Source organism: Sorex araneus, chromosome 2 (assembly GCF_027595985.1).
Source record: "Sorex araneus isolate mSorAra2 chromosome 2, mSorAra2.pri, whole genome shotgun sequence".
Taxonomy (NCBI): Eukaryota; Metazoa; Chordata; class Mammalia; order Eulipotyphla; family Soricidae; genus Sorex; species Sorex araneus.
The window spans coordinates 235,477,938-235,498,493 of record NC_073303.1 but is presented as its reverse complement, the minus strand read 5'-3'; the positions used below and the strand labels follow the sequence as shown (position 1 = coordinate 235,498,493).

The 20,556-nt window shown below is 54.2% G+C and overlaps 2 protein-coding genes across 2 annotated transcripts; one reads left to right on the top strand and one right to left on the bottom strand.

Annotated features, from left to right (window-relative positions):
- Positions 1 to 65: 65 nt before the first annotated feature.
- ZNF317 (zinc finger protein 317) lies at positions 66 to 8,347 on the bottom strand. Its single transcript, XM_055129398.1, has 7 exons — positions 8,190 to 8,347; positions 5,555 to 5,655; positions 4,971 to 5,110; positions 4,465 to 4,591; positions 3,996 to 4,091; positions 3,632 to 3,714; positions 66 to 3,107 (listed from the first exon to the last, which is right to left on the bottom strand). Exons 2-7 carry the CDS (start codon positions 5,583 to 5,585, stop codon positions 1,821 to 1,823), a joined length of 1,764 nt encoding a protein of 587 aa, XP_054985373.1. The 5' UTR covers positions 5,586 to 5,655; positions 8,190 to 8,347; the 3' UTR covers positions 66 to 1,820.
- A 10,862-nt stretch (positions 8,348 to 19,209) lies between these two features.
- Positions 19,210 to 20,160, top strand: LOC101546149 (olfactory receptor 7G1-like). The gene has a single exon (XM_004619533.2). The coding sequence runs from the start codon at positions 19,210 to 19,212 to the stop codon at positions 20,158 to 20,160; it is 951 nt and encodes a 316-aa protein (XP_004619590.2).
- The last annotated feature ends 396 nt before the right edge of the window (positions 20,161 to 20,556 follow it).

Genomic DNA, 20,556 nt, shown 5'->3' with positions numbered 1-20,556 from the left:
CCGACCTGGGTACAGAGATAATGCCCTCCCCCCCCCCCCAACCAAAGCATCCACAGACAGCAAGCGCCAGCGCAGGAATGGACTTTTATTATTTCTCACGGAAGTCTGGGAGCAGCAGCTAGCTGCTCAGGATGGCTGCTAGCCACGGTTGGGGGCAACTGCCTTTCTGCACCCCCTCTTGCCCTTGTGTCCTTGGAGTGGGGCATTATAAGACGGATCTTTAACCATCAGGGACTGGATTTCCTCCCAGGGGCAGAGGGGTGCAAGCAAAAAAGCATGTAGTATAAGAGATTCCTCCCCCCAGCCACCCCGAAGCTGCTTCACGGCTGGACAGAAACACCTGCTTTTCTGTCTCGGCCGGGCTGTGGGGTGTCTGCAGGCTGTGGGGAGGGGCTGTTTGTCAGTTGCTCTATAGAGATCTGGGATCTGGGTCTAGCTTGGCGGCTGAGCACTTCTCTTGTGTGTGAGGTTGTGGAGTCCATCCCAGGCACCACACATGCACACAGTTAAAAAAAAAAAATCAGCACCCTTTTCTAGCCGACAAAACTCTAGCTCCTCTTCATTGGAAGACGAGATTCTTCGCGAAGGCGGCCCCGGAGAGAGGGTGAATAAGTCCTCAGGGGTCGCCTGGTCTGGAATCCTCACCGGCAGGTACCACATCACCCTTGGGTGCTAAGAGCACACCCTCTGGCCTCAGGAGGCCACAGGGCCAAGCGGGAGATGAAGGTGCAGGCCGAGGCGGTGGGGAAATGCTATGTACAGACATGCCGTGCCAGGTCCAGCCTTACGCCGCCCCGGCAGGCGGAGTCCACGCCATCCTCCAGAGCCAGCTCCCACCAGGGGCGCGTCCTGGCCGCCAGGCAAGTCAGCAGCGAGTCCCAACGTGTGCCCTGAGCCACGGGCTCATCTGGGGCATGAAGACTCGTGGGAGCCACAGAAGAGGCGCTGGGGGCAGGCTCTCCCCATGGGTGTCAGCGCCATCCTGTCTCCCAACCACCAGCCGGGAACACCGTCTCCCTCTCCCCGCCGGTGTGCGCACACCAGGAAGGGACCCCTCAACCCACCTCGGGGGATGGCCCCAGGGAACCCGCAGGGCATGAGGCTCTGCAGCGGGTGGCTAGAACGGTCTGGCTTTGGATGTCCGAGACAGACAGACAGACACACACACCCATCCATCCATCCCACAGTTTCTCTCGGACTTTGCTTCAAAAATAAACTGTTCCCGCGGGCGGGGCTAGAACCGTCTGGCTTTGGGCTCCCAGACACCGACACCCTCTCTCTCTCTCTCTCTCTCTCTCTCTCTCTCTCTCTCTCTCTCTCTCTCTCTCTCTCTCTCTCTCTCGGGCCGTGCCAGGGTTGCCACTCCCCCTTGTTCCCGCTGTGCAGACCTGGGTTTCCTCTCCCCACGAGTGGAGGGAGTCTAGGGCGGTGGGACCCACACCCTGGACTGAGCCAGGCCGTCTCCTCGGAAATTACTTTTGCCCCTTCTGGACCCTAAATTAGACCCACAACCGGGGAAGAAACTGTCCACTTCGGGGTGGGGCCCGACGGGGGAAGGTTTCTGGGCCTCAGAGGGGCGGGGCATGGATCCCTGGATCTCACCCTGGAGGGCAGGGGAGCGCGTCTCTGGTCCTTCTACGTGTGCAATGGGATGTGGGGGGCGCGGTAGGCCGGGGCTGGGGCCCTGCAGGGTGGGTGCCCGCCTTGCCCACTACCGACCCGGGTTCGATCCCGGGAGCCCTGGGGAGGGGGTGCCTGGCCTGGCCAGCATCTCTGTGGCCCCCCCCCGCCCCCCCACTCCCCCTGGGCCAGTGGCCGCCTCACTGCAGCCGCTTGGGGGCCACGTAGAGCTTCTCGCCGCGGTGGGTCTTGATGTGGCTGCGCAGCGAGGAGTGGTCGCTGAAGGCCTTGCCGCAGGCCGGGCAGGCATAGGGCTTCTCGCCCGTGTGGATGCGCCGGTGCACCGTGAGGTTGGAGCCGATGCTGAAGGCCTTGCCGCAGTGCTCGCACGCGTAGGGCTTCTCGCCCGTGTGGCTGCGCATGTGCGTGCGCAGCGTGGACTGGTTGCGGAAGGCCTTGCCGCACTGGCCGCACTCCACGCGCGGCTTGGCCAGGTGCGCGCTCATGTGGCGCCGGCGGGCCAGGTGGTCGCCGAAGACCTTGCCGCAGGCCGCGCACTCGTAGCGCCGCTCGCGGCTGTGGATCTTGCGGTGGGCCGTGAGGTTGGAGCTGGCGCCGAAGGCCTTGCCGCACAGCTCGCAGGCGAAGGGCCGCTCGCCCGTGTGCGAGTTCATGTGCGTCTTCAGCACCGACTGGTTGCGGAAGGCCTTGCCGCACTGGTGGCACTCCACGGGCTTCTTGACGCTGTGTGCGCGCATGTGGCGCCGCCGGGCGCGCGGGTCGCCGAAGGCCTTGCCACAGTCGCGGCACGCGTAGGTCCGCGGCGCCGCGTGGTTCTTGCGGTGCAGGTTGAAGTTGGACTTCCAGCGGAAGGCCTGGCCGCACTGGCCGCATGCGTAGGGCTTCTCGCCCGTGTGGTTGCGCGCGTGCTCCTTGAGGTGCGACGGGTGCTGGAAGGCCTTGCCGCACTCGCGGCACGCGTAGGGCCGCTCGCCCGTGTGGCTGCGCCGGTGGGCCACCAGGTGGCAGCTGCGGCCGTACGCCTTGCCGCACTGCTCGCAGCGGTAGGGCCGCTCGCCCGTGTGCACGCGCGTGTGGATGCGCAGCGCCGACAGCGTGCGGAAGGCCTGCGCGCACTGGCCGCAGGCGAACGGCTTCTCGGCCAGGTGCGTGCGCGCGTGGCTGCGCAGCGCCGACGGGTCGTTGAAGGCCTTGCCGCAGGCCCCGCACGCGTACGGCTTCTCGCCCGTGTGGATGCGCCGGTGGCGGGTGAGGGAGGCGCTGGTGGTGAAGGCCTTGCGGCACTGCTGGCACTCGTGCATCTTGCGGCCCGCGTAGGCGCCCGCCCCCGTGGCCGCCGGTAGGGGCTTAAGGTCCGCGTTCTGGCCGGGGTGCTGGGGGGCGGCGGCGGCGATGCGTGGGAGGTCGGGGCTCGCGCCCAACAGCGGGGCGTAGCTGCGGGGCTGCCCCGCGGGATCGGCGCCAGCCTGTGGGTGCAGAGATGGTGGGGTGGGGGCTGAGGACGGCCACTGGCTTCCCACGGCCGTTCCCAGAGGTGGGTGCTGGCCAGCAGCGCCCTGCTGGGATCCAAAGAGGTGCCTGTAGTGGGTTCTACAAACAACCTGCCCCCAGTCTGGGGCTCGGACAAAGCTTTCTGGGAGCAGTTTCGACTGTGAAAATGGAACCGAGCCCAGGGCTGGCCGAGCAGGGACGGGGGCCCACCCGCATGCAGCTGATCCTGTCTGACCTCTGACATCCTGAGCAGAGCCAGGGGTGAGCCCTCAGCACCGCCGGATGTGCCCCCCCAACAAACAAAACACGAGGGGGAAATAAACTAAATGGAACGCTGGCACCCAGCATCAAACACCCGGCCAGAGAATTTCCTCGTCAAATAAGAAAAATGTCAGGGTGCGGAAGGTGCGGGCTGAGGTCAGGGCTGTGCTGGGGACGGCCACCCACCACCCCGGATCTGCAGCTGCCCCCTCCCTGGAGTCCCCCGGGGTGTCCTTACCTCCGCCACACCGCCAGGGGTCTCCTTCCCGAAAATGTCTTCCATGAGAAGGGCCCAGCGGGACTTGGAGGGGGCCCCCCAATCTGAAACAGATGCGGGGAAATTACTGACTTTTCTCCTGGCCCCGGGAAAGAAGAGGCTAAGGGCATGACCAGGAACACCGGGCAGCTCTCTGTCTGTCCCATGAAAGCAGTGACAAGGCCAGAGGGATCCGTCAATTCACCCCTGGCAGGAATTCCTCAACTCAGGCCGCTGAGAGCCAGTGGCGCCCGGGCAGTGCTGAGACAGCATGGTCCCCTCGGCCGTGCCCACCCACTCCGCAGGTCCCCTGAAACTCTTCCTTCTGCCCGCGGGGGCGTCTTACCCGGACGGGCGCCGGGCTGATCCCCCTGCTCCTTGGCCCTCGGCTCCTCCTCTTGCTCCAAGTGTGAGATGAGGCTGGGCTTGCCCAGGTGGTACCCTACACAGGGGGGAGGGGGGCGGAGGGGGGGCGCAGATGGGGAGGGCGGGTCAGGCAGGCAGAACAACAGACAGCATGGTAGTTCTCTGGCTCTTTTGGAGCCACCTCAGGGATCACTCCTGGGCCTGCTCGGGGGACCCTACGGGATGCCAGAGATTGAACCCAGGTCAGCCAAGTGCAAGGCTAGCACCCTCCCCACTGGACTAGGGCTCCTGCCCCAGTGTGGGTGGCTGGGGGCAAGCCAGGTGCTGCGCAAACCTCTGGGGAATGAAAACGGTAGGACCCGAAGACCCCAACACCCCCCGAACCGTAGACACTGGGGAAGACTGGGTCAGCCTGCTCACGACCATCTTCCAAACCCCCGCGGCCGTACCCACGGAGGCGAGGTTGCTGTAGTTCTCCAGCATCACGTCTTTGTAGAGCTTCCTCTGGGCCGAGTCCAGCAAGGGCCACTCCTTATCGGTGAAGTCCACGGCCACATCCTGGAAAGTCAGGGCTCCCTGGAAGGGGAGGGGGCCGCAAGGGCAGTGAGCACGCACCCTGTGGGGGATGCTGAGGCTGGCTGGCAGGTGGTCAGCACAGAGGCCAGCCCCCCGCCCCCCCGTGGGCGTGACCCCATGTCCTCTGAGGCTCCGGATGTGAGACCGAGTCCGGCTTCTACGACTGGGCTGGCTGAGCACTTGCAGCTGCATTCTGCAAGAAGCCCCGGGTACAGGAAGCACTTCCGGCCAAGCGTCCCTGATGTGGGGGCATCTGCTGGCTCCGATCCAGCACTGACCAGACTGAAGAGGTGGAAGAATTCTAAAGTGTGATACTGAGACCTGGGGCTGGGGGATGGGGACTGGCCACCTGCCGGGGACCCCCGAGACCTCGGCGTACCTGGGAGCCAATGCTGGCTGGCTTCAGGGGCTCTGGGCCGCTGTAAGCAAACAGCCTGCCGTCCTGGGGGCAGGAAAGGTCTCCGGAAGGAAGCGGAATTTCTGTCTTCCGGATCCAGGTGGGGGCCCGGGTGGGCGGTGCTGGGGGAGAGAAGATCCGGGAGACTTGGAGTCTGGGGTCCCTCGGTCGGCAGATAACAGCCCCTGCCCTCGAGACACCCGAGTCTCTCTCTCACACGCACAACTTTACAAGTCGGCACTCTAGGTCCACGCAAGGCCAGGAAACATGGCGACACTCTCAGGGCAGTGAGAAATCTCCCCTGCCAGAGGGTCACTACTGGAAGTGCTGAGCCCAGATCGCTGGGCCTGGACAGCACAGGGGAGGGCCCCCCCCCCCCCCCCCCCCCCGCCGAACGGTCACTCTGTACCTCGTGATCACAGCCCTCCCTGCCCCAACAACCCTTCCAAGGGCCCCGAGTCAGGCCTGTCCATCTGTCCATGCTTCCCTGCCAGGCCCTGCTGACCCCCTCCCCCAACAATGACAGCCCCCGAGAGCCTGGGGAATGGCCCAAGTCCAGCACTCACCAGCCGGGGGTGGCAGACCCAGCGCTGCCATCGTGGGGACACGCAGACAAGCTGGCACTGAGGGGCAGCCCAGGAGTTCCCAAGACTCGTCACGCTGACGTCTGGGCCAAGGAGACAGAAACAGCGAGAAAACATCATCGGCCCGTCCCTCCTCAGCACCGAGGGGAACCCGAGCGCTCACGCCAGGAGCCCCTGCCTGACACAAGAAGCTGCCAGCCGTCAGGGTGACAAAGAACGTCTAGGAACGGACTCCAGCAGCTCGTGAAGAGAAACCCCCCAAGGACCCCTTCTCTGGACCTTTAAAGTGCCCACAAAACCAACACCTCAAACCACCAGCCCACCCCATCAAAAACTGGGGTCTGAGAGAGCGAGGAGAATGGGGAAGGGATTTGCTTCACATGCGGCTGACCTGGGTTCCGTCCCCAGCACCACACAGGGTTCTCCGAGCCCTGCCTGGAGTGATTCACGAGCACAGAGCCAGGAGTAAGCCCTGAGCACTGCCAAGTGTGCCTTCTCCTCCCTGCCCCCCAAAACAAAACTAAGTAAATAAATACAGAGAGATGGGGTAGATCTGAACAGTGAAGCACCTAAGGAGACATGCAGACAGCTTCTAGGTACTTGGAAAAAAAAGAAAAAATACTTTTTTGGGGGGGCTGGAGCAATAGTCGGAGGGCATTTGCCGACCCTGGGTTTGATCTCCAGCATCCCATAGGGTCCCCTGAACACTGCCAGGAGTGATTCCTGAGCGCAGAGCCAGGAGCAACCCCTGAGCATGGGAGCTGTCACCCAAAAAGCCAAAACCAACCAACCAAAAAAAAAAACCTGCTCTTCTTCACTTATGGGCAGGGAAATGCAAATCGGAAACAATGAGAGCAGAAACTCGGGCATGGACGTGGGGAGAAAAGGACCTCGAGCCAGGGGGTTGGCCGGATGCTCCTTTGTTTCAGCCCCGACAGCAAACAGTGCGGAGAAGGCGCCACAGACGAGGACCAGGGCTTCTGCGGGACCAAGCGAGCCTTGCTTCTTGGCAGCTGCCCTGCGCACACGACGTTATCTCCGAGCGCCATCAGCGCCTGCCCTGACTGCAGCTCTTGTTCCCGGCAGCCGAGACCTGGCCTCGACCCAAGGGTCCAAGCACGGATGCCTGGACAAAGAGTCTCTGGTCTGTGCCCACAATGGGCCACTTTGTCCACGAGGAGCCAAGATGTCGCGTCCTTCACTGCCATGCGGGAGGGGGGTACCCAGAGAGAATTGCGGCCCATCCTCGGACAAGAACAAAACACAGAACGGTCTCTCTCATGGGTGGATACTAAGACACGGTATCAGGGAATGAAAGACAGGCCAGGCGCTGAGAGGTGGCCTGCCGGGGGGGGGGCGGGGGGTCCTCGAGACCCTGCTGAGGGGTCCAGAGTTGGAACTCGGCCTGCCTGAAACTGGATCATTAACAGTATTGCAGATTCCAGCACTCAGATACAAACTTGGGGGAGGGGTGGGGATGAAAAAGCCCACAACTGTTTCCCTGCAGGAAAATTCCAACTAGGAAAAGAACGCTTCCTTCCTCTTAATAAATACTGCCTCTGGAAATCATTATCACAGCGGGCTGGAGTGACAATACAGAAGGCAAGGCGCTTGCCTGGCAAGCAGGGGGGTTTGAGTTGGATCCCCGGAATCCCACTGGGTCCCCCGAGCTTGCCAGGAGTGATCCCTGAGGGCAGAGCCAGACATAAGCCCTGAGCATCGCAGGGTGTGGCCAACCCCGTAAAATATTATTATCTTCAACCATCCAGCAAACATTAAATTTGTCTGAGGGGAAAAAGGGAATAGGAAGGCTCAATGCTCACAACCCAAACTCCAATCCACACTTCCTGAAGTCCCCAACCTTTCCAGCAAGGACAAGAAATGCAAATAAATACCAATGCATGCAGCAAACGTCAAAAATAAACATGCGCTCACTCCACACAGATAAAAGCGTCTGGGACGCACATCCAAAACCCTGAAGAAAACGGAAGAGGAATCTCGTCCATCTTATAACAAGGCTGTAGGACCCAGATACCGATAAACCCGAGCGTCAAAATGTCAAGTTTCTATGACTAAATATTACATTGAAATCCCCCCCCCGCCTCACCCTCCACCACCATATATTTTTGCAGAATTTCTAAATCGTTCTTGAAAGGTATTCAAGAAGGTGCACGCAGACTTCATTCAAATAACCCTTAGAGTCATTTTAATGCCAACACGCTCAGAAATTCTATCTGGATTCAACTTGGGGGAGGAGGGAGGGGGGAGAGGATAAAAACAGAACAAAAGCAGCACACAGAACTTTTTGGCAAACGGCTATTGCACATGCCAGGCCATCGGCATAAAAATATTTAAATTAAATGTGTCCCTAGGGGCGCTCGGGGTGTGGGGGTGGGGGTCCTTGGGGCGCGCTGGTCAGTTCCTCGAACCCCAAGAATCACGTTCGGGTTTGCTTTTTCCGCCACCAGATCTATGGACCCACCCCCCAGACATAAAGCCTGTGCTCGGACCCCCACTTTCAAGCCCTGTCCATCACCGCGTCCACCTCGGGGTCCTCCCGGGTCCCCCAGACAACCTGGGAAAGGGGGGGTGGTGCAGGGTACTAGGTGGGGCTTACAAGACTGGCGGCAGAATCGGGGCTCCAAAGCGAAGAAAAGTTCCTAGGACGATCTCTCTCGCCCTGGGGGACCGCGGACACACTCTGGACTGGCCCCGCGCCGCCCATGAGCCGTGCCCGCAGTGGTCGCCTCCCGAGAGTAATGGCTTCCGCTTCACTTCCGCCTTCCCGATGTCGTGAGATTTCGAGACCGGAAGATGTGGGCGGGAGGGATTATGGGAAATGTAGTTCCTACATCGAGAGAGGGCGTGGTCACGCTGGGTACCAGGTGTCCTAGGATGGATAGGGGAGGCAGGCAGGGTGGCAGGGGCGGCAAAAATCACCCAATTTCCTTCCCCCCCCCCGCTTTTTGGGTCACACCCAGCGATGCTCAGGGGTTTCTCCTGCCTCTGCACTCAAGAATTAACTCCTGGCGGTGCTTGGAGAATTGAACCCGGGTAGGCCACGTGCAAGGCAAAAGCCCTATCCACTGTACTATCACTCCAGCCCCAATGTCTGGTTCTCTGAGAGGCTCTGTTTACGTCCAGTTTCGAGCAAAATGTACGGTCTGAGCAATATTCTGTACAGAGTGCTGAATTAGCAAGAACTCGAGAACTACAGTTTAATTGGAAGAGCAGCAGCAGCAAATTAGCGTCCGCATCTGTCCATTTTGCAGCTGTACAAGTGAATTTTTTTCCCCAAGTTTCCTCTCACACGTGCGGAGGTCCAGTTCTGACTCTTGTTTCCTATATTTTCGGTATTTGTCAAAGCAAACGGGAAGAGAGAAAGTAAGGAGATTCCTTTTATGCCAACGTTCAGACACCCAGATGTAGAGATTAGGGAAGGTGTTTGAAGTCAGGAATTCCCAGAACACACAATGCATAAAACTTTGTGGTGGGAGGGGAGGGCGGGGGGAGGGACGGGAAGGGCACGTAAGTGGGGGGAATTCTTTATCTTCCTCGCACAACAGCACAGGTGTTTAATATTGTTCCTGCCCTTCCCTAGTGCCAGATGAAGCACAGCTGGGGCTAGTACACTCTGCGACGCCTTATCTTCCTGCAATCCAATGCTCTACAGCTGGAGATTGGAGCGTGCAATAAATGTTGGGGTAAATTTGGGCAGGGAGCTGCTGGCATCTAGTGGTCGGATCTGGGACTGCAGCTCCGCAGCGCAGAGAGCCAGACCCCGACCGACCCCGTCCAAACTCTGGTGCTTGGGGGAACACCGGAGAGACGGTGGGAATCACTACCCACCTCCTCTCTGAGAACCAGGAGTGGATCAAATGTCTGAAAAAAAATCTGAATGATTTTTGAGATGTGTAAAAGCAACTAAGCCTTAGGATTTCTTCCCATCTCCACTTCTGGGGTACTTTTAAGGGAGCAAGAGATGAGAGACAAGGAAAATGTTTGGAAATATAAACAGGAAGTCAATAATTTAGAACAACTAGAGAGAGATGAATTGTATGTCATCTTTTTGTTCGTTTGTGTTTGGGCTCCCCACCTGGGATCCATGGCATCCAGGAGTGATTCCTGAGTGCAGAGCCGGGAGTCAGCCCAGAGCATCCGAGGGTGTGACCCTGAAAAAAAAAAGGCCTAGTGGTTGTAGCCATTACATTTTCACTCTGTATTTGGTGAGAAAAGGGGTTTGGAGGGGCTGGAGTGATAGCACAGTGGGTAGGGCGTTTGCCTTGCACACGGCCGACCCGGGTTCAAATCCCAGCATCCCATATGGTCCCTGGAGCACCGCCAGGGGTAATTCCTGAGTGCATGAGCCAGGAATGACCCCTGTGCATTGCCGGGTGTGACCCAAAAAGCAAAAAAAAAACCAAAAAAAAAAAAAAAGAAAAGGGGTTTGGAGGTGCGTTCCCAGCATTCAGGAATTCTGGGGGTCTCTCCCTGTCACCAGCATGATAGAGGCGGGCATGCTTGAACACTTCTAATTTATTGAATAACAATGCGCACAGTCAATAGTATTCACTAAAATAATATGTAAATCCAACTAAAAATGATTCATGCAACTAATACAATATTCCATATAATATCCTCACCTCTAGTTGACTGAAGCCACAGCCCAGGTACTCGCTCTCGCTCTCTTTCTTTTTTGGGGGGGGGGTCACACCCATTGATGCTCAGGGGTTACTCCTGCCACTCGGGAATTACTCCTGAGTAATTGGGGGACCATATGGGATGCCGGGGATCCAATCCGGGCTGGTCATGTGCAAGGCAAATGTCCTACCTGCTACACTATTGCTCCGGCCCCCCAGGTGCTTTTAATATCACATTTCTCAGGAGTCCAGTGAACCTCACAGTCTCAGCTCAGAGCCTTCTGGTCCACCCGACTTGAGGTTGGTAGAGGGGTGGGGGCGGGGGTCATCAGACACATTGGAGATGAGACATTCCAGCCTCTGGCATGCTGGGGACAAGGCAGGGATACAGATGTCCACGCCAGGTCATAATAATGTAGGTAGGCTGGCAGACAGGGAAAGCCCCCTCCCAAAGCAATGGCAAAATCTGACCTTGCAGAAAACAGGAAACAAACAGGAACTAAGGCCTGATAAGACCCTCACTTATCACCAGCAACAGACCAGGAGAAGCTCCAGCAGAAACAAAAGGCCAGGAAAAGAATTTCAAAGGAGACCATCACCACTCCCATCCCCTTAGTAACCTCCCTAGCAACGGACCTAGATAGAAGCCCCATGTGGGGCAGGTTGAAGATACCCTATAAAAGCCACTTTGAGGGGCTGGAGCTATAGCACAGTGGGTAGGGAGTTTGCCTTGCACGCGACAAACCCAGGTTTGATTCCCAGCATCCCATATGGTCTCCTGAGCACCGCCAGGGGTAATTCCTGAGTGCATAAGCCAGGAGTAACCCCTGTGCATCTCCGGGTGTGACCCAAAAAACAAAATAAATAAATAAATAAATAAATAAATAATAAAAGCCATCTTGAACAAAGGAAGGGTACACATATGCTGTCTGAGCCCACATGGCCGAGCACATGTGTCGCCTGCATATCCTCTCTTGAGGGATGTACTTCCATGCTTTCATGTCTAATGTGGGGGTGTGTGTGTGTGTGGGCTTTCTCTTGGAGAAGCCCGGGTTCTCTCTTGAGCACATTTCTCCACTCTCTCCCACTTTCTCTTCCTCCTTCCCTTCAAAAACCTCCAAATAAAATCTTTCACTTCACTGCTCGTCTACTCCTGAAATTCTTTTCTGCCAGGCAAGACAAGAACCCAGCAACCATGGGTCACGGGTGGCAGAGGCGGATGGGGAGAAAGTGACCATTTTTCTCCTGCCCGCTTCCCATGAGCCACCCGTGGGGCCCACCGACATCAGTAATACATCAGAAACAGGGAAGAGATCCAGAGGTTCCGTTGGAGTCTCACAGGGGCTGTCAGAAGCCTGTCATGTAAGGGTCCACCGACCAGTCCATCTGGAGGGTCGCCAGATTGAACTGGCCAGTCAGGGTTCAAGGCGGGAAGTATCTGCCCCCATGGACAACCAGATGTTTCAGGCTTGGGGTTTGTGTCCGGTTCCCAGTGGCCTTGGAAGCAACTTACCAGCTAACTCTATCACACACACAATGAAAGAAGCTCACAAAAGGGTGTCACTTTTGTTCACACAGACTGGCGTACCTCCTGTTTGTAACACGTTCCCGTCATGCTCGGCCGACATCTCAGTACTGCAGTCCACTGGACTCATAGGGCCAGCTGTGGGCCTCAGAGCCAACATACTGAATTAAAGATATTAAGACTCAGAAATTGATAGAAGAAATCCCCCCAAACTCCCCAGTTGGGGAAGAACTTCGTATAAGACTAAGACTAAGTGTGGCTTTTTTTTTTTTTTTGAGGGAAGGGGTATATAGGAAACCGAGGTCTTTGTGTATCTGATCAAACAAAGCCTTCAAGGACTCCTCCCCACCCCCATTTGATTTCCAGAGGTGTCTGATTAATTGAGGGCCCCTTTGTGTTGCTAAGATTGTCACTGTCACTGTCACTATCATCCCATTGCTCATCAATTTGCTTGAGCAGGCACCAGTAACGTCTCCATTGTGAGACTTGTTGTTATGTTTTTGGCATATTGAATACGCCACGGGTAGCTTGCCAGGCTCTGCTGTGTGAGCAGGATACTCTTGGTAGCTTGCCGGGCTCTCCGAGAGGGACGGAGGAATTAAACCCAGGTCGGATGTGTGCAAGGCAAATGCCCCACCTGCTGTGTTTTATCAACTCCAGTCCCCTAAGATAGGTGAATTTTTTTTTTTCTGCTTTTTGGGTCAACCCTGGCAATGTACAGGGGTTACTCCTGGCTCTGTACTCAGGAATTATGCTCCAGCCCCAAAGTGAACTTATTTATTTATTTATTTATTTTATTTTTTAGTTGGGTCACTGTGAGAACAGTTACAGGGCTTTTAGGATCGAGTCTCAGTCATACTACGCTCAAACACCCATCCCTTCAAGGTGAATTTTTTTAATTTATTTTTTTTTCTTTTTGGGTCACACCGGGGTGACTCCTGACTCTGCACTCAGGAATTACTCCTGGCAGTGCTCAGGGTATCCTATGGGATGCTGGGAATTGAACCTGGGTTGGCTGCCTACAAGGCAAACACCCTACCCGCTGTCCTATCACTCCACCCCTCTGTGTGGCTAAGATGGACCTCTTGAATACCCTTAGTCTCGTGGGGATTTTCTGTGGCGTGAAGACCTTTCAGGGTATCTGTATGCCCATCTGCCTGATGACCACCCATTTTCTCTAAGTGTGGAGGGCAGGGAGCCCTAGCCTGGGGGTAGAACTCATGGCCTGGGGACATTGCAAACTTCCTCCAGCTCAGATGAGTCCTGGCGTTTGCAGGAATGTGGGACATGACCTATATATAGGACAGCTTCCACAGAGCCAGCTGCCAGCATCTGGGAGGGAAACAGAGGCTTCCCCTCTCTGCCTCGCCTCAAGACCTGCGGGGCACTAATATTAGTGTCTCAGGCGCTGATATTAGATAGTCACTGCTCCACTCTCACCCCTGGTCACCAACATCCAAAGCATTTCCACCTGTGGGTCTCACCTCGAGATGGTGTTCTAATGGGACAGCCTTGAGGGTATCCATGAGTTCCCCCCGCCCCCCAGCTCTCAATGACAAATCCTTCACCTACAGCCCCAGGACGAGGGGACATGGTGGGAGCCTCCTGAAACTCACTGCAATCTCGGACACTTTTCTTTGTTTCGGAGCCACCCCTGGGTGAGGCTCAGGGCAGTCCTTAATTCCTTTAGTCATTTCCAACTCTTCTACGTGTCTCTACGGAAGATGACCGCTGAGTTTGGGGCCATCTGTAAAACTGCTCAGTGGCCAGTTATGTCTGCGGATGGGAGAGGGAACATTTAATCTTGATCCGCCCGTGTTTTTCCCTCATGAAGAGCAAGCCGGATTGTAAGAGGCACAGCAGCAAAAATGAGAGTCATATTCTTGTTCAAAAATGTTTATTTCAGGGGCTGGAGTGATAGCACAGTGGGGAGGGCGTTTGCCTTGCATGCGGCCAACCCAGGTTCAATCTCTGGCATCCCATAGGGTCCCTGAGCACTGCCAGGAGTAATTTCTGAGTGCAGAGCCAGGAGTAACCCCTATGCATCACTGGGTGTTGCACACACACACACACACACAAAAACCTTTAAACTATTTATTCCAGGGGCTGGAATGACAGTACAGCGGGAGGGTGTTTGCCTTGCTTGTGGCTGACCCGGGTTCGATTCCTGGCATCCCATAGGGTCTCCTTGAGTCCGCCAGGAGTGATTCCTGAGAGCAGAGCCCCAAGCATCATTGGGAATGGCCGAAAAGCCAGGGGGAAGAAGAGCTGGAGAGAGCACCCGGATAAAACAAGTTTCACTTAGTTTATACTAGGACCGCCTGTTGAAACGTTTTCCTGCTGGAACGGAACACGGACCCACAGGGCTTTGATTCAGTGCTATGCGGTAAAGGGTCTTGGTGGTTGCTTAGCACCCTGGGGCCACAGCCATATCACTACCCCCGCCTTCGTACTCACAGAGGATGTGGGGGCTGGAGTGATAGCACACGGCTGACCAGGATTCGATCCCCGGCATCCTATAAAGTCCCCTGAGTAATTCCAGAGCAGAATGGAACGGGTGACCCAAAATGAAACAAATGAACCCAAACTGTCCCTGGAGGGTGGGGGAGCATCCAGGCTCACCTCCTCCCTGTTCTGTCCCTTTCTTTGTCACCCACTCTGTGTGTGTGTGTGGGGGGGTGGTTTTCAGTGGTGACCCCCCCCCACTGAATGTATGGTGAGATGTGGCAACTGTGTACATCTACATCAAGGTAACACAAATAGAGAGAATGAGCAAATAGGGGGTTATTTTTTTTTAGCTATTTTTGGTCACACCCGGCAATGCTCAGGGGTTACTCCTGGCTCTTCATTCAGGAATCGCTTCTGGCAGTGCTCGGGGGACTATATGGGATGCTGGGTATCAAACCTGGGTTGGCTGCATGCAAGGCAAACGCCCTACCTGCTGTGCTATGGCTCCAGCTCTCCCCCCCCCCCCCCGGCTTTTTTTAAGGGTATATTTGAATTCTTTGTCTCGAACTGCTGTTGTGGGCGAGCAGAGATTGGGAAAGGGAGAGGGGCCTGGGGATGAGATTTTGGGAAATGGAAGAAGTAATTGCTTGATCCTGAAGTGGTTCAAGGGTGTGAAGAACACATCCTGAGCTCTCTCGGAGAGTGGAAATTGAGGTATCTCCCAGATTGAGAAACTAAGCCACTGCCTCCCTCCCCCCCAGGAGAAAGGTGGGCTCCTTGGAAAAGGAGAAGCTTCAGGAGACTCTCAGTTCATGATGAAAACATGCAAGGACTGGAAAAGCCCAGCCGGGGCAGTGTGAAGACATAGCTCCTGATCTTTTCCCAAGACCATTATCTGCCTTTTCCTTCTCTGGAGAAAGCTGCTCTCTCTCTTTCTCTGTCTCTCTCTGTCTCTCTGTCTCTGTGTCTCTGTCTCTCTCGTTTTTGTTTTGGGGGCCACACCCTGAGATGCTCAGAGATTACTCCTGGCTCTGCACTCAGAAATTACTCTTGGCAGTGCTTGGGGTGCCGGGGATCGAACTTGGGTCAGCCAAACGCCCTCCCCACTGTCCGATCGCTCCAGCCCTGGATTTTTTTTTTAATGGCTTGGCACCACCCTTGGGATCTCAGAGACAATAAAGAAAAGTTTTGGGTTAATGAGGAGCTTTGGAAATTGAACCTTTAGGGATACCAGGGCTATAATCCGCCTGTGACCTCCAATCAGTTTTTTATTTTACAGTCCACCTGTGACCTCTGCTGCCAGTTTTCCTATGAGATATAGTAGCAGGCACCTGAGCTTCCTCCTCCAGGCAGACCCCCTCCCTGGCTCAGAAGGTGGCATCGAGAACCCATCTCAAGTGTGGCACATTCCAAGGAAACATCAACCCCACTTGCCCTGTCTTGAAAACGGTCACTTAGGCATCTTGGTTCGTCTCTGGAAACTTGTTTTTCTGACAAGTGCCATGAAGGAAGTTCACTCACGGGACCTTTCTACACCCAAGTCCTTCCTGTCAGGCTGGGGTCCTTCTCACAGCGTTTGTATATTTCTGTGTCTCATTTCTGCCTCTTGCATTTCGTCTTGCATGAACAGAGCGATTTCCTTCTGAGAAGATAACTGCTTGGACTGAAATATGATTTTTTTTTTTGTCTTTAAAAGAATTGCTCTGACGTTTACCTGTAGTTTTGCGGCAAAGGTGAGCTGGTACTCTCTCATCTCTGTTGAGAACTTCCTGGTGCTACCTTTAAATTATCTGTTTATCTGGCTCTGAGCCCTTTGGGGGTCCAGACACAATCTTCAGTGATCCCTTTGTTATGGGTTTACTTATAAAATAACCCGCATGTTCAAAAAACCAGAGCCAGAGGCCAATTCTTTCAATCTTGCAGGAAATCGACGCGACAACAGGCTGCTGAATCAACTGTTTTTTAACATTCGGGAAAATGTCTATATTTATTCCTTGAACAACTCAGCGGAAAACCCCAAACAGCACAAACCATAAAAGCTGTTCCAGCTCCTGTCCAGAATTCAATCGAAGAGCAAATTGTGTTGGAGTCACACAAAGTGGTTCAGGCGGCTTGAACTCAGATTTCTTCCCTTTTGAATTGTTTTTCAAGTTTGGGGTCCCACCCAGTGATGCTCAGGGGTTATTCCTGGCGGTGCTTGGGGGATCAAGAGTGATGCCGGGGATTGAACGTGGGTTGGCCGGCTGCAAGGCAAGTGCCCTCCCTGCTGTCCTGTCCCCCTGGCCCCAGAGACCAGATTTCTTTTGCTTTTTTTAAAAGCAATTCTGTGTTAATATATTTTGGAGTTTACACGGAGTAGGTAAGATCTACATATGTAAAATTTCCCCTATCGTTTTATATTAACACAGTGGTTTACAAAGTTGTTCATGACAATTTGTTACAGGCATTCAATATTCTAACACCCATCCCACCGCTATGACACCTTCCCTCCACCACTGTCTCCAGTTTTCCCAGACACCCCTTAAGCCTTCCTCTATAGCAGGCTCTCGGTAATTTATTTTATATTGCTTATTATCAATAATTTGCTAACGGAATCACTGTCACTGTCATCCTGTTGCTCATCGATTTGCTCGAGTGGGCACCAGTAACGCCTCCATCGTGAGACTTGTTGTTACTGTTTTTGGCATATTGAATACTCTGGGGAGCTTGCCAGGCTCTGCCGTGTGGGCGGAATACTCTCGGTTGCTTGCTGGGCTCCACGAGAGGGATGGAGGAATTAAACCCAGGTTGGATGCGTGCAAGGCAAACGCCCTACCCGCTGTGCTATCGCTCCAGACCTAGAAGGAAGTTAGTGAAGATTATTGTTTCTTACTGTGGAGCCCTTAAGCCTTTGTAGAAGAGATAACTAAGATGCCTTACAGGGTAAGCCTGCTGTGTTTATGTTTTGTTCACCGAGATTGGTTGCCTTCTCCCTAACATCCCAGAGTTCAGACTTTTTCCTCTTTTTTCAAATTGAATCACCATGATTGAATCACAGTCACAAAGCTTCCTGTTTGAGTTTCAGCCATACAAGGATAGGATACCCATCCCTCCACCAATGCACATTTTCCGCCACCAATGTCCTCAATATCCCCCCTCCCCACATCCCAGCCCTCCCCCTGCCTCTATGGCAGACAGTTTCCCCCATATTCTCTCTCTCTACTTTTGGGACTTTATGGTTTGCAGTATAGATACTGAGAGGCCATCACGTTTGATCCTTTATCGACTTTCAGCACACATCTCCAAAACCAAACGATCCCTCCAACCATCATTGACTTAGTGATCCCCTCTCTATCCCAGCTGCCTTCTCCCCCAGCTCACGGAGCTCAAATTTCTTTTTCTTTCTTTCTTTCTCTTTCTTTCTTTCTTTCTTTCTTTCTTTCTTTCTTTCTTTCTTTCTTTCTTTCTTTCTTTCTTTCTTTCTTTCTTTCTTTCTTTCTTTCTTTCTTTCTTTCTTTCTTCCTTCCTTCCTTCCTTCCTTCCTTCCTTCCTTCCTTCCTTCCTTCCTTTCTTTCTTTCTTTCCTTCTTTCTTTCTTTCTTTCTTTCTTTCTTTCTTTCTTTCTTTCTTTCTTTCTTTCTTTCTTTCTTTCTTTCTTTCTTTCTTTCTTTCTTTCTTTCTTTCTTTCTCTCTCTCTCTTTCTTTCTTTTTCTTTCTTTCTTCCTTCCTTTCTTTCAATTTTTTTATTTTATAAGTTAGTTCACAATATTTGATTGCATTTAATATTCAAACACCAATCCCACCACCATTACACCTTCCCACCACCACATTCAAGATGTTTCCATCCCAAATCCCAATCCCTGTCCCCAAACACAACTGAAATAGTATATTTTGTATTGCCCTTTATGAAAAACTGCTGAACATGCTTACAAAAAAGTGTTCATATAGGAAACAGTGTGAAAATTGTTCTATTTTGGCAGGAGCCATTAAGACATTCTATAATATATCACTAAGATGTTAAAGTTTGGGTGATGTGAGCTTTGGTATATATATCTGAAAATATGTATATATGCATATATATATTTCCCTCTGTGATTTCTTACCTACTATCTAAACCCCATCACCTATGGTACAGTAATTATGGAAAATGGGTAGGGAGTGTCTTATGATGTGTCACGCATCCACGAGAATAGCCGCGCGGTCCAGGAATATGTTTACCCATATGTGAGGCTGAGCATGTGGGGAGTGACCTTGAGTGTGGCGGCGATTGGATTGTGGAGGTTTTCGGCTGCTGGAGTTGGGTCCCTTGAGATGGGGAGGGCTCTCACCCATCCCCCTCTAGGGCGCCCAGAGTGAAATAGCCTGGCGCGGAGTCCGGTGGCCTGGCTCTGGGGGCCACATGTTAGGCTCCCTTCCAGGAGAAGTAGCCATGTAATCTCAGCTCAGGCTTCTTTAAGTAGCAGAAATAGAAGCAGACAATAGCTGGAAGCCTGCTTCATGAGTGGAGGGGAGAAGGCAGTTGGAATAGAGAAGGGATCACTAAGAAAGTGATGGCTGGAGGAACCAGTTGGGAGGGGAGATGCATGCTGAAAGTAGATAATGGACCAAACATGATGACCTCTCAGTGTCTGTGTTGCAAGCCATAATGCCCAAAAGTAGAGAGAGAGTATGGGGAATATTGTCTGCCATGGAGGCAGGGGGAGGGTGGGAAAGGGGGGGTATACCCAGGATATTGGTGTTGGGGAATGTGCACTGGTGGAGGGATGGGTGTTTGATCATTGTGTGATTGTGACCCAAACATGAAAGCTTGTAACTATCTCACGGTGGTTCAATAAAATAAAAAAAAAAGAAATAGAGGCAGAGATGTGCAGCAATAGTAAGTAGAATATAAGGCATAGCAGCTCGAACAGCTGCTCCTTCCAGTCTTCTCTGCACCCCCTCCCTCCCTCCTACAGGTTTTGCCCCTGCTGCCATCACGCCTCCCGAAAGACAGAGAAAACCACTTCAGAAGGTGATTTCCTCACAGTGCCTGGATGCGCCGGCAGGATGGGACCCAAAAACGTGTCTGAGGTCTCTGAATTCCTCCTTCTGCAAGTGACCGGGGACCCAGAGTTCCAGCCTTTTGTCTTCTTCCTCTTCCTGGCCATCTACCTGGTCACGCTCCTAGGCAACTTCCTCATCATCGTGGTGGTCATCGCTGACCGCCGCCTCCACCACCCCATGTACTTCTTCCTCTCCAACCTGTCCCTGGCGGACATCTGCATCAGCACCACCACCCTCCCCAAGATGCTGGTGGACCTCCAGGCAGAGACCCAGGCCATCAGCTACGTGGGATGCCTCACGCAGCTCTATTTCATCCTGGTGTTTGCCAGCCTGGAGAGCTTTCTCCTGTCCGGGATGGCCTACGACCGTTACGTGGCCATCTGCCACCCGCTGCGGTACCCAGTCATCATGAACGCCGGCTTCTGCCTCCTGCTCCTCCTTTGCTCCCTGCTCCTGAGTCTGGGGGATGCCTTGCTCCACAGCCTCATGGTGCTGCCACTGACCTTCTGTGCCACTCCCCATGTCCCCCTTTTCTTCTGTGAGGTGGTCCAGGTCATCCGGTTGGCCTGCTCGGACACGCTCCTCAACAATGTCCTCATCTATGCGGCCATGAGCCTCCTGGGGGGCATTCCTGTCTGCGGCATCCTTTTCTCTTACGCGCGGATCGTCACCTCTGTCCTGAGGACCCCCTCGGCCGGCGGCAGGGCCAAAGCGTTTTCCACATGCAGCTCCCACCTCTCGGTCGTGTGCTTGTTCTATGGGACGGGCTTCGGGGTGTACATTAGCTCGGCGCTGACCAGCTCTTCCCGGAGCACTGCTGTGGCTTCCGTGGTGTACACGGTGGTCCCCCAGATGCTGAACCCCTTCATCTACAGCCTGAGAAATAAGGACGTGATGGGGGCGCTGCGGCAGTTGAGTCGGAAGATACTGTTGGTTTCTCGGGACTACGCTTAACTGCCCGCCAAACCACCTGCCTGGGTCCTTCCTTCCTTCCTTCCTTCCTTCCTTCCTTCCTTCCTTCCTTCCTTCCTTCCTTCCTTCCTTCCTTCCTTCCTTCCTTCCTTCCTTCCTTCCTTCCTTCCTTCCTTCCTTCCTTCCTTCCTTCCTTCCTTCCTTCCTTCCTTCCTTCCTTCCTTCCTTCCTTCCTTCCCCCAGCAGTGCTCAGGGCTGACTCCTGGCTCTGCACTCAGGCATCACTCCTGGTGGTGCTCAGGGGACTGTATGGGATGCTGGAGATCAAACCTGGGTAGATCTCATGCAGGACAGTCCCCTCCCAGCCAGCCCACCGTGCCAGTCTTTCTATGGCTGGTTTCTGGTTCTACCACATTGAACTCATCTCAGACCGTTATT